Raw genomic sequence first — 13,374 nt, 5'->3', positions numbered from 1 at the left:
TTTCTCTTCTGGTTTGTCCTGCTTCCACTTCAAAACTTTTCCCGCCCACAAGCAGCCGACACAGCATTTCTTGATTCCTATTAGTCCTCTTCCAAACCCTTCCCCATGCTGCCTGCAGCTTCCCATACACCTTGCTATTCTCGATATACTGCGACGGTTGTTTCCTAAGCCTTTGTTCTTCTCAATATTTACCGCAACAACAAGACCCAGTTGCTCAACTTTACGGTGATATTAATTTCTCGACTGTGACTCCCCAAGAACTTGCTGCAAGAGCAATACTGAGCGTCACAAACGACGATTCTCTACATATTAACAACAAAGTTCTTGATCCTTATACAGGGTGAAAAAGTGACCTTCAAGAGCGTAGATACAGTGGTCAGTGACGATCCTAATGATCAACTAATGTACCAACAAGAGATTTTACACACCCTCACACCAACTGGCATGCCTCCCATATCCTTCATCTAAAGGTGGGAGCCGAAGTTATGCTCCTCCGAAATATTATGCCATCAAAAGGTCTTTGCAACAGAACAAGACTCATCGTTACCCAAATACATACAAATATTATTGAGTGCAAACTGATCGCTATCCAAAATTCTGAATCATTCCCAGAATCTCTCTCCTTCCTTCTGACACCAATCTGCCTTTTAAATTTAAACGCACGCAGACTCACCTTCTCCATGACTATCAACAAGTCCCAAGGACAAACGTTTGCAAAGATTTGCGGTAATCTACAACAACCAGTCTTCAGCCACGGTCAGTTGTATGTGGCTTTTTCTAGGGTTAGATCTTTCGACTCATTATCTGTCGTCTCCAGCAAAACCCCTGTTCACAACTGCGTCTATCAAGGAGTATTGCTTTCTTCTTGATTTCTGAATTCCTTTCTCACCATTTTACGTTCCTATTCTTACACCACCGTATGCTACGGCGGGCGTCGGCTAGTTGTCATTAATAAGATACAACAAAGGGGGAAAACTACACAGAGAAAGGACGAAATATAAAGAAATCAACAAAAGAGAGTTAAGCATTTAAATCTTTAGCAAAAGCAGAAGTATTTCTAAATGTCTTATAAATGTAAAAATCGTGCTGCTGTGCTTTTCTGAATGTAAAATAAGAGAAAACAAAATAACCAGTTGATGAAACGAGATGAGCGTTCTCAGGTGTTGTCACTGATTAGGAATCTGGTTGGAATAAAAATCTGAAGCCACAGTGGGTCCCCAGGACCGAGGTTAGGGAGCACTGGCATAGCACACTTGTTTTGTGTTGATCGTCTGCAGCTGGAACACATGTACGTTACATATCCAGTAGGTATGACTTGAGCATGGGAAAGGCGCTATATAAATAAAATGTATTATTATTATCATTACAGCGATTGATTCACTCGCATGGGTTTCGAACCTCCAGTCCTCCAAATCTCAGACCTGATGCTTTGCCCTTTAAACGTGAATGATGTTTGGAATGAACTAAGAATAATTACTGGACTAAAAGCAGTCCAGAGCTCAGGTGCTAGAAAGGGATTGGGATAACGCTAATGCCCTGAACCAATCTTTTAATAGATTTTCTCACTTATCACCACTGCCTTCTTCCAATGACCAGTCCCCCTCACACCACACCTACGACACCAACAACTTCCATGACTTTAGTTTGAGCAGCCAGTGATGAGTCCACCTCTGATCATCAGTATGGGTTTTCCATATCTAATGACCCACTGAGGTGGCTAAATACAGGGAAGCCATGGGACCAGATGGAATCACCCCTTAAGTTCTTAAGGCCTCTGCTGACCAACTTTATGGTGTATGCCGTCACCTGTTGTCACTAAGGCTGCAAGAAGTGCAGCTGCTATGGAAAACGTCTTGCGTTGTTCCAATTCCAAAGAAGGCGGGCGCCTCTTCAACTAATGACTGCAAAATTGGTAGCTCTTACATCCCACATCAGCAAGACCTTTGAGAGGCTGGTCCTGGACCCTGTATGAGTCCTCTTGTGAAAGACCACCTGGACCCAGTGCAGTTTGCCAATCAGACAAAGACTGGAGTGGAAGATGCAGTTATCTGTCTGCTCCACAACGCTGTACAAAGCTGGCAGCACTCTAAAGATTATGTTCTTTTTTTTTTCACTTCATCCAGCCATCCCTGCTAAGAGGTAAGCTCAGAGATAAACAGATGGAGGAGCCTGTTGTGTCCCGGATAATGGACTATCTGTCAGGTAGACAGGGCCAGATTAAGACGAAATTGGGCCTGATGCTGCAGCGCAAAAAAGGCCTATTTATTCTCAGCATTGGTGCCTGTGCATTCGACACTCACCGTACAGATAGACAGATAGATAGATAGATAGATAGATAGATAGATAGATAGATACTTTATTAATCCCAATAGGAAATTCGCACTCAGACTGACCAAGGAGCCTTAATTGCTTGCGACGCAACCAGCCAGCCTTTATTGAACATGACTAATAATAACGATGTAGTATCGTAACAACTCGAGATTAACATCAAACTATGTAACATCAACACTCAATAAAAATTGTCTGAAAAGTGCACTTAATCCAGAAAACCAAACAATGAAATTCGCAAAATTTCACAATTCTCTTACGAAACACAGTAAGAAAAAATGAATTTGCAGAGACATTGGGGCAAAGTGACTCAGTTCAGGCTCTTGAGGGTAAAAATTTGTCCACGATTTAAATTTCATAATAGACCAGAATCCTGTCGAGGATTTAAAAAATTCTAAACGTCCATGCTGGGCCCGCGCGCCTGCTTTTAGTTTTACCTTTACAGATAACCATTTAAATAGCCATCGATTTTTACTGTACAACTAACTTTCATGGTGAAAAATTGACAACGTGGCACTTACCGAACAATAATAAAGTGGCAAGAATCCCCAAGATATTGCAAAAAATGCAGCTAATTTACTAAGTAAACTGTTTAACGTAAAATTGATAGCATTAACTTGACATCTTCGATTAACAATAAACACAACGACGTTATAGTTATGTCACAGCGCAAAGAACAATAGTAACTGTATAATAAGTAACTCTGTGTCTAGGCGTCCGAAAGTCGGACTCCAAATTTCATTCTAAGAATTATTTTGAGGTTAATATAGCAAAGGAAAACTGCTCAGCTTCCGGAAAATTCTCGTCTGTTTTCATCTGGGCCCATTTCAGGAATGGGCCTAATGCTGCAGCATCAATAGCACCCACCTTAATCCGGCCCTGCGGGTAGACCACAGGTTGTAAGACTCAAGGACTGTGTTTGCTGATATGGATGTGAGCAACACTGGAGCACCAAAAGGAACAGCCCTGTGAAGTCACAATGGATCATGATTTTTTAACCCTAACCCTAGAAATTTATACACATGGTGGCGTGTACCCGTGCACCTTGTCCCCTCGGGGACAATATTTCTCTGTAACCCTAACCTAACTCTACAATAACACAGGCTAAGTTCTGGTTTTCTTAATCTGTTAGTGTTATGCTAGGTAGCCTACCATACATTAAAGATTTCATTTTGTTCTCTACAGGTGCCGGTCATAAAATTAGAGTATCATGACAAAGTTGATTTATTTCAGTAATTCCATTCAAAAAGTGAAACTTGTATATTAGATTCATTCATTACACACAGACTGATGTATTTCAAATGTTTATTTCTTTTAATTTTGATGATTATAACTGACAACTAATGAAAGTCCCAAATTCAGTATCTCAGATAATTAGGATATCAATTAAGACCAATGCAAGAAAAGGATTTTTAGAAATGTTGGCCAACTGAAAGGTATGAACATGAAAAGTATGAGCAGGTACAGCACTCAATATTTAGTTGGGGCTCCTTTGGCCTGGATTACTGCAGCAATGCGGCGTGGCATGGAGTCGATCAGTCTGTGGCACTGCTCAGGTGTTATGAGAGCCCATGTTGCTCTGATAGTGGCCTTCAGCTCTTCTGAATTGTTGGGTCTGGTGTATTGCATCTTCCTCTTCACAATACCCCATAGATTTTCTATGGGGTTAAGGTCAGGCGAGTTTGCTGGCCAATCAAGAACAGGGATACCATGGTCCTTAAACCAGGTACTGGTAGTTTTGGCACTGTGTGCAGGTGCCAGGTCCTGTTGGAAAATGAAATCTGCATCTCCATAAAGTTTGTCAGCAGCAGGAAGCATGAAGTGCTCTAAAACTTCCTGGTAGACGGCTGCGTTGACCTTGGACCTCAGAAAACACAATGGACCAACACCAGCAGATGACATGGCACCCCAAACCATCACTGACTGTGGAAACTTTACACTGGACCTCAAGCAACGTGGATTCTGTGCCTCTCCTCTCTTCCTCCAGACTCTGGGACCTTGATTTCCAAAGGAAATGCAAAATTTACTTTCATCAGAGAACATAACTTTGGACCACTCAGCAGCAGTCCAGTCGAGACGCTTCTGACGCTGTCTCTTGTTCAAGAGTGGCTTGACACAAGGAATGCGACAGCTGAAACCCATGTCTTGCATACGTCTGTGCCTGGTGGTTCTTGAAGCACTGACTCCAGCTGCAGTCCACTCTTTGTGAATCTCCCCCACAGTTTTGTTTCACAATCCTCTCCAGGGTACAAGCGGTTATCCCTATTGCTTATACACTTTTTTCCTACCACATCTTGTCCTTCCCTTCGCCTCTCTATTAATGTGCTTGGACACAGAGCTCTGTGAACAGCCAGCCTCTTTAGCAATGACCTTTGTGTCCCCCTCCTTGTGCAAGGTGTCAATGGTCGTCTTTTGGACAACTGTCAAGTCAGCAGTCTTCTTCATGATTGTGTAGCCTACAGAACTAGACTGATAGACCATTTAAAGGCTTTTGCAGGTGTTTTGAGTTAATTAGCTGATTAGAGTGTGGCACCAGGTGTCTTCAATATTGAACCTTTTCACAATATTCTAATTTTCCAAGATACTGAATTTGGGACTTTCATTAGTTGTTAGTTATAATCATCAAAATTAAAAGAAATAAACATTTCAAATACACCAGTCTGTGTGTAATGAATGTTTTGAATGGAATTACTGAAATAAATCAACTTTGTCATGATATTCTAATTTTATGACCAGCACCTGTATATATTTGGAAGGAACCCTTCCCGGAATGAAATGGTGCCTTTGTCAAGCTCTAGTTCTATGATGAACTACACAGCCCAGTAAAAAAACATCAAGTGCCAGTACAGAACCAGGATTTTGAAGAGTGCAGGGCTGTGAGACATCAGTGCTAACGAACAACTTTTGTACAAATTAGAGAGAAATACAAACACGAGCACGAACCGGCCGTACGTAATTCCTCACCGATTTTTGCTTACCGGACCCTTAATCTAGGACCTTTTAGGACCAAGAGGCCGACGGGTCCAGTCTGCGAATGACGTCATTACCAGGAAGCGCAGCCTTCTACGTTTTTGAATGAAGAGGCTGCTGTGTAGAAATTCGGCACTGGAATGGAGCGTCTGTGACACTTTGTGGAGAGGTGTTTTTCGCCACGTCTGCGTGCAGGCAGCAAACTAAATGTGGACATTAAAGTTTCGGAACGCCAAACAAGGCCACCAGTCTGCCCAAAGAGACGCCGTGCTGCTTTATGCAGATCGGGGAAGCGAAGAAAGCAACGCAAAAGCCTTCGGTGAAGAGACAGACGCGAGTCGGGACAAAGAAGACTGAACAGGACGGCTCTCTCCGGATTACAGAACGGTAGGTTTAAGATGAAAAGCTGGAGGCTGGAGACAGTCATTAAAGTCGGGCATTGATGTGCGCGCTCGTATCTTCGGGTGCTTCCTGTGCCACTTCGGCTTAGAGTTGTGACTGAGCTTATGGCAAATGTTTTGCGTTGTTTTGTTCTTCATGTTGCGCTCTGTGGGCGTCACTGATTGGCCGGTGTCCTGCCCTGTTTTTTTTTGTTTCAGGTCTGATCGATGATTGCGTGGCAGAAGATGAAGTAGCAACATCGTTGTAATTAAGCATCGCACCTTTGCAGGAAATGAAAGGCAGAGCCGCCGATCGACGTCATTCACCTAGGCTGCCATGGGTATATGATAAAGTCTCCAAGTATTTTTAAAAACTTTTGACACTCTTTGCGGTTGGAAGTTCATCTGCTAATGACCCTTATCATTTATTCCAATTGAATATGGAAGATGAAGCTTTTGATCAGATCATTTACGTGATCAATCAACTGATATCATGGCTCGCCTCTGGTGCCATGATCTTTGGAGGTGTTGTGCCCTACATTCCTCAGTACAGAGACATTAAGCGCACCCAGAATGCCGAGGGGTTTTCTACTTATGTGTGTCTGGTGTTACTGGTGGCAAACATCTTGAGGATCTTATTCTGGTAAGTTGAAACCTTTTAATCTTTTTTTTTTTTGTCTTAGCTTTGTCAGATAATTTAATAAATTATTATGGTCATGTTTTATATAGGATGACACGGTGGTTAGCACTGCAGCCTTACAGACAGGGTTCAAATCATGATCTTGTAACTGTTTGTGGAGTTTGCATGGTCTCCCCATGTCTCAGTGAAGTTTTATCTATCAGTCAAAAGTTTGGACACATCCAGACATTTTCATGTTGAAGCCAAAAAGACGCACTTTGAATGAAGGCTCTAGAAGTCGGAGGATAGGCAAAGGGAGTAATTAGTTTTATTGCAATAAACAATAATACAGACTCGACCCAATTAGTCCAAACTGAGCTGAGTCCCAAACGAGCCAAAAATCACAGTCTTATCATCTTGACCTCGCTCGTAACAATGCATTTACTGACTGTTCTGACTCGCTGGCTTTTCACGGGCCTTTCTTGGCCACCACTATTTTCTGCATCTCGTCATTCGATACCATTTTCTGCTTCCCTTATTTCTTAGCCGACCTTCAAACAACAGGTGCTCCCCCTTCTCTGTCCTCGAGTAGTTTCTGTATGTCATTCTCTTCCTGCTCTGTCTTTCCGAGTTACTAACTATTGGTGGTTTTGCTCTGAGCTTAACCAAAAAAGAAATCTGGGAAATGCCTTTAATTATTTGCTTGACATGTCTAATTCATACTAAGTTTTAATGCTTATAGAAGCTCATAATAATAATTCATTTTATTTATAAGGCACTTTACATTAGTAGTAAATCTCAAAGGCCTACATAAAAATATTTAACAGAGATAAAACAACAATAGATAGTGGCATTCTTGTTAATATGTCCGCATCGAGAGGAGTCAGATGAGGTGGCTCGGGCATCTGATCAGGATGCCTCCTGGACGCCTCCCTGGTGAGGTGTTCTGGGCACGTCCAACCGGGAGGAGGCCCCGGGGAAGACTATGTCTCCTGGCTGGCCTGGGAACGCCTTGGGATTCTCCCGGAAGAGCTGGAAGAAGTGGCCGGGAGAGGGAAGTCTGGGCCTCTCTGCTTAAGCTGCTGCCCCCGCGACCCGACCTCGGATAAGCGGAATAGGATGGATGGATGGATTGTTAATATGCTAATATGATATTTTGAGTGAGAAGGGCAAACTGGATCTAACCAGGATAGGAGGAGAAGAAGTAGGGGAAGGCCCAGATGGGCAACCTCATAACAGGAGAAGGACATCAGAGTGTGTAGTGTGAGAAACAAACGCCTCACAGGTCCTCAGTTAGCGACTTCCTTCAATACACGCCAAATACCAGTGTCACCCACAATAGAGAAAAGACTACGACTCCAGGGTGCTGACCACAGTGCGCTCTTCCAGTCTTTTTTTTCCAGTGTTCTTTTACCCATTTCAAACTTTTCTTTTTATTTGCGAGGTATGGCTTTTTCTTTGAAACTCTTGACTGTTAGGCCACCATCCTGGTGTCATCTTTTCTCTGTTGGAGATGACACTGGAATTTGGGAAGGAAGAAGCCAACTGCGGTCCCGTGGATAAGTCGGGACTTGATTCTACCGTATAACTTCTGGTATTTTATAATGTCGGTCCTTGCTAGGGTCGTCCTCAATAGGATCCGTGATCACTTGCTCACTTACCAGTGACCGGAACAGTCTGGTTTTACGCCTAAGAAGTCTACCATCGACCGCATCCTGGCACTGAGGGTTCTCATGTAGCACAAACGTGAATATCGGCAGAGTTTCTTTGCAGCCTTTGTCGATTTTCACAAACCGTTTGACTCAGATGATCGAGCTGCCTTGTGGGACATCCTGAAGATTCGTGGGATCCCTCTCGAGGTTGCTGGATATCATGGCTGGCCTGTACACTGGTACTGTGAGTGCTGTGCAGAGTGGAGGCAGACCCTCTGCATTTTTCCCAGTTGATTCTGGGGTCCGTCAGTGTGGTGTGTTCTGCTCCTACTCTGTTCAGTGCTTGTATGGACTGGGTGTTGGGCAAGGTCATGGGGTCCAGCGGTTGTGGGGCATCTGTTGGTGAAGAAAGATTCACAGATCTTGACTTTGCTGACGATGCTGTGATCTTCACGGAGTCAATGGAGGCTCTGATCGGGGCGCTCGAGAGACTGAGTGAGGAGTCTGAGGGTCTGGGCTTGCGAGTGTCCTGATAAAAACCAACAGCCAGACTTTTAATGACCTCTTGGGCACGGCCATCGGCAGTGTGTCTGTCTGTCTGCGGAGAGAGTGTCGACCTCGTCGAGAGATTTACTGACCTTGGCAGTGACATTCATGTCTCTGGTGACTCTTCTATGAAGTCAATAGACGGATTAGGAGAGCATGGGGGGGTCATGAGGTCGCTGCAGAGGGGTGTGTGGTGCTCCCGATATCTCTACAAAATGACGAAGGTCCAAGTCTTTAGAGTCCTGGTACTTCCTGCCTTGCTATATGGTTGCGAGACATGGACGCTATCCAGTGACCTGAGATGAAGACTGTACTCCTTTGGTACTGTGTCTCTCCGGAAAATCCTTGGGTTTGAGTTTGTGTTGCTCATGGAGTCTCAAATGAGGCACATGACCTGCATTGTGAGGGAGCGTCAGTTACGGCACTACGGCCATGTGGCGCGTTTCCCCGAGGGTGATCCGGCTTGTAAGATCCTCATTGTTGGGGACCCGAGTGGCTGGACCAGGCCAAGGGGTTGTCCACATAACACCTGGCTGTGACAGAAGGTCATTTCTGGAGGGTCGGACAGGACTGCGTGTCTGCCTGGGGGGTTGCAAAACGGGATCCCGAGTTGTTTTGTCGTGTAGTGGGTGCGGCAACGCACTGTACCAGTGCAGGCTCCCTGACTTGACTTGGTCGTATAAGTCGAATGCGGAAAACTCACGCTATTGGTCCAAGAGATTCTGATATGCTAACGCCTGCCCACCTGAGAGAGTAACCACGTAGCACACGGCCTTTTCTTTCTATGTGGGTGCGGCAATGCGCTGTATCAGCGTGCGCTCCTCACCTATCTGCCTCTCTCTCTGTTGTGCCTACGTGACCACACGGCGATACCCAAACTATTCTGAAGTGACATTTGCACTGTTTTGTGTATCTCATACCCTCATACACCTTTATTGTAAGAGCATCCCTTATCTACGATGGGGCGTTCGATCAGAAGAAAATATGAAGCTGGTTTTAAATTAAACGTCGTTGGAGTAGAGAAAGAAACTGGTAACTGCGCTGCTGCAACAAACTTGCGCCTGAGAAACTATGTGGAAACTTTTTGAATGTCCCTCATACTAAATACAGACTTACTTGTAGCACATTTGCCTAAACACACAGGCAAAATAGTAGTTTGAAACTGATTAACATAAATAAAACCATATCTGCTCATTAATTAATTGTTTAACTATGGCCAGTTGAGAACAGAGGGAAGAAAACCAAAAACTCCAGTCAGCAGTTAATCTGGGGAATCTAAATATCCTTGGGACCACGATGAGGTATATTGTAACAGAGAACGTCAAAGACACAGACAGTCGGACAGTCGCAGTCCTGGAGACCTTCTGGGCACTCTGTAGTAGAGTCTGTGCTGGGCCGTCCCGTCTGACGACAGAATCTTTCCACATGATGATTCTGAGGTTACCAGTATCTCAAATGACCTTTCCAACGGTAGGAGAACGGTGTGGCAGTAGAGCAGTGGCACCAAGTGCCAGGACAGGATTCCTGAGAAGAGAAACAGAAAAGAGGAGGATTAATAACGATTAATAATTCTCATTAGCTGTGCTACCCGTCTAAGATGGTTTAGAACAGGGGCGCCCAACTCCAGTCCTGGAGGGCCGCAGTGGCTGCAGGTTTTCATTCTAACCCTTTTCCTAATTAGTGATCTGTTTATGCCGCTAATTAACTTCTTCTGAATTAATTTTAATTGACTTGGTTTTTAAGAAATGTTTCCCTGAATTTCTTCATCATTTCTCTGAATTGCTTCATTATTTTCCTTAAATGGCACCCAAACAGAAGTGAAATGTGAAGTGAGTGAGCCAATAGAAGACCAACTAAGTCAGGGCCTCAAACTCCCACCAGTTTCACTCTAAGCAGTTGCTTAATGAGGCGCTGAGTCTTGTCGTTAATTAAACCCGTTCTTTAATTCCATGGCTTGTTGCTGCTCTCATTGTACGATAGCATACATTTCCGAAATTGTTGATTTTTCTCTTTTCTAAGAGCAGATCAGCATTCCTGAGACCTTCACCTTTCTTTATTTTCATATATTGTATGATGGTCACAGTTTGCTGGTCCTGCTTTGGCTCATTTTGTATCTCATTTTTGTTTGGCTGGCAATTAAGGAAAAAAGAAACAATTGAGGGGTCTGAATCTTCAAGAGCAAGTCGGTTAGGGATCTATCTATCTATCTATCTATCTAAATTCAAAAAGAAGTTAATTAGCAGCAAAAACAGATCGCTAATTAAGAAAAGGGTTAGATTGAAGACCTGCAGCCACTGCGGCCCTCCAGGACTGGAGTTGGGCACCCCTGGTTTAGAACATTAGAACAATCTAGACGAGAACAGGCCATTCAGCCTGTCTATCTAAGTAATCAACGTAGGCATTATTGTGTTGGCATTAGAAGTGCGCCACATAGTGGATTGTATTTTGTAATGCATTTAATAACACAATGCATTGCATTTGTCATTCCAACAGATGGTACGTCACACACATTTATATATGATGTACTATTGATGACCTTCTGTACATCAACTATAGAAGTGCCATTGTGTGATCGCATCTGTCCAGGTAGGTCAATATTTACACAGGAAGTGGACGATAGTTTGTGTGTGTAGAAGCAGTCATTGTAGACACAGACCGCTGTAAAGGATACAAGGCCCACACGGTATGCTGAGTGAACCAGAGGAATTCACTTGCACTCTGGCAACATTTCCTAGAAGATTAAGGTGACTGTTTTCAGATGTATTTAGGGGACAATACTTTTTTTTTTTCTTTTTTTTTTTTGTGTGAACAATACAGTGAATCGGAAGATCAGATGACAGTAAATACTTTTTCATGGCATTTAAAAAGTATTAAACATGTTGCTTTTACAACAGATTAAGTGACCGGTTTAAATCCTACATTCAAAAAGTAGTTTAGTGCTGCGTTTAGTTGTAATGCTTCATGACTCTGGGAGACTGGGCCCAAATTCGGTTCTGGGCCAAGCCTTTTTGTAATCTGCATGCTTACCCTGTTTCTGAATGATTCCCCCGTATACTTTTGTTCTTTTGCTAATATCCAAAAATCGTTTGTTAGGTTAGTTGGCAACTGTAAAATGGCCCAGTATGACTTTCTAAGGGCTTGTTTATACTTCACGCTCAGAACGCGTACGTGCACACATCATGGCTGCCACGCCTTCCCAGCGTTCATTTGACGCATCCTCTGAGCAGGCCCTCAGAAATGAAGGCGACTCGTGCGCGAGTTGCAGTACCAGCAAAAAGTCGGGCGCAGTGTGATAGAAGTTGGAATGTGACGTCAGAGACTCTGTTTACTATCCACATGTGACAGAAAGCCACTTTGAGGATCCAAAGGGATCGATGTGCGCACTTCAGTGTTTGATGTAGTGAAGCAAAATGCCAACATACAGATGCATTCGCGGTGCTTTTATATTCAAGCTTCGCATATTCCCGATCGTAATGACACGACACATTTTTAACTTCTCACATACCATCTTCTGTGTCGTCTTTTTTTTACATTTTTTTTTTTCCTGGGTCTTCCTCCTGACCTGACAGCAGCAATCGCCACACAGAACTCATTACATTTATAATATTCTAGCACATTTAGAATGCTTAGATTTATACTTGATATCACTTTCATGATGAAATGCATTAAAGTACGTATGTTACATTTTACAGGTAAATTGTTAATTTCATTTAAATAATGAATACTGTTAATAATTACACACATGGGGGTGACACGATGGCAGAGCGTTAGTGCTGCTGTCTCGCAGGGAGTCACGCCGCTGGTATTCTCTACCTGGAGTTCTCATGTTTTCCTGCTGCGTTTTCAAACTGTGCTCTGGTTTCCTTCCAAAGATATGCAGATTTGGTAACATTAAAATGACGCCAGTGTATGCGAGTGCCTGAATTCATCTTACAATGAGCTGATGCCATATCTAGGGATTGTTTCTGCCTCGTGCCCAATGCTTTCCGGAATGGACACATCCATTGATTGATGGATTTAATCATTAAATATCCTTTTTAGAGATATTGCGGTAAGGTGTCATCGGAATTTAATGGGTGTTCCTGGCAGTTCACAACACAGTGAAGCCAAACCTGTTGTCACTGTGATGTCATCTCGCACTGCCTCCTGGTGGATTCTTCCAGATTTACTTAAAGTACGTGTGCAAGTATAAACAGTAAAACGCTTGCGTGGCAGGAGCATCTGCTGGAGCATGTGTCGCATCGCGTGAAGTATAAACCTGGCCTAAGACTTCGACTTGGATCCCCCCATGCTACATATCATATAGGGCAACAAGCGTCCTCCAATGTTTCTGGTCCTTGGTTAATGTCTCGGCTTTGCCCCAACTGATGTTCAGCACCTTCAGGTTTTATACCAACGTTCTTCTCCAAGTGTTCCGCGGGCGTCATTTTGGTCATTTGGCATTGGCAGGTAGCCAGGTCATTGCTGTCTTTGGGATCCAATGGTTCTCCATTCGAAAGATGTAGCTGGCCTTCTACAGGTGACGGTCATGTGGAGTTTGCGTGATCCACCTCTTTGTAGAACCACTATGTTGGTGATGCGATTATAGTGTCAGATCCTGAGAATTCGGTGTAAGTACCTCTGCTGGAAGATGTCAAGCTTCTCACTGATACTTGCTGATGCCTTTCAGGTTTCACTGGCATAAATGGCTGCAGAAATCAAAACAGAGGTAAGCAGATGAAGGTTGATCTTTAGGTAGATGGATGGTGAGGACCAGATCTTGTTCATCCTCTGGAAAGCCCAATATGAGTGAATGTAAATTGTATGCCCGAGAAGCCCTGCGATAGACTAGTGCGTCATGTTAACTTTACTATATCCATTTCAAGAAAAGGTTTGTGAG

The 13,374-nt window shown here is 43.6% G+C and overlaps 1 protein-coding gene across 2 annotated transcripts in view; it reads left to right on the top strand.

Annotated features, from left to right (window-relative positions):
• The first annotated feature begins 5,088 nt into the window (after nucleotides 1–5,088).
• The window catches only part of LOC120515772 (solute carrier family 66 member 2), a 96,731-nt gene continuing 88,445 nt past the window's right edge, over nucleotides 5,089–13,374 (top strand). Inside the window, exons 1-2 of one of the 2 annotated variants that reach the window (XM_039737067.1) lie at nucleotides 5,089–5,685; nucleotides 5,898–6,321. In XM_039737067.1, the coding sequence (XP_039593001.1) occupies nucleotides 6,119–6,321 (203 nt within the window). In that variant the 5' untranslated portion in view covers nucleotides 5,089–5,685; nucleotides 5,898–6,118. The remainder of the gene's footprint in view (nucleotides 5,686–5,897; nucleotides 6,322–13,374) is intronic. The other variant, XM_039737068.1, reaches the window with a different exon arrangement.

This window comes from Polypterus senegalus, chromosome 15, assembly GCF_016835505.1.
Source record: "Polypterus senegalus isolate Bchr_013 chromosome 15, ASM1683550v1, whole genome shotgun sequence".
Taxonomy (NCBI): Eukaryota; Metazoa; Chordata; class Cladistia; order Polypteriformes; family Polypteridae; genus Polypterus; species Polypterus senegalus.
The sequence above is the reverse complement of the archived record's forward strand: the minus strand, read 5'-3'. Positions and strand labels throughout refer to the sequence as shown.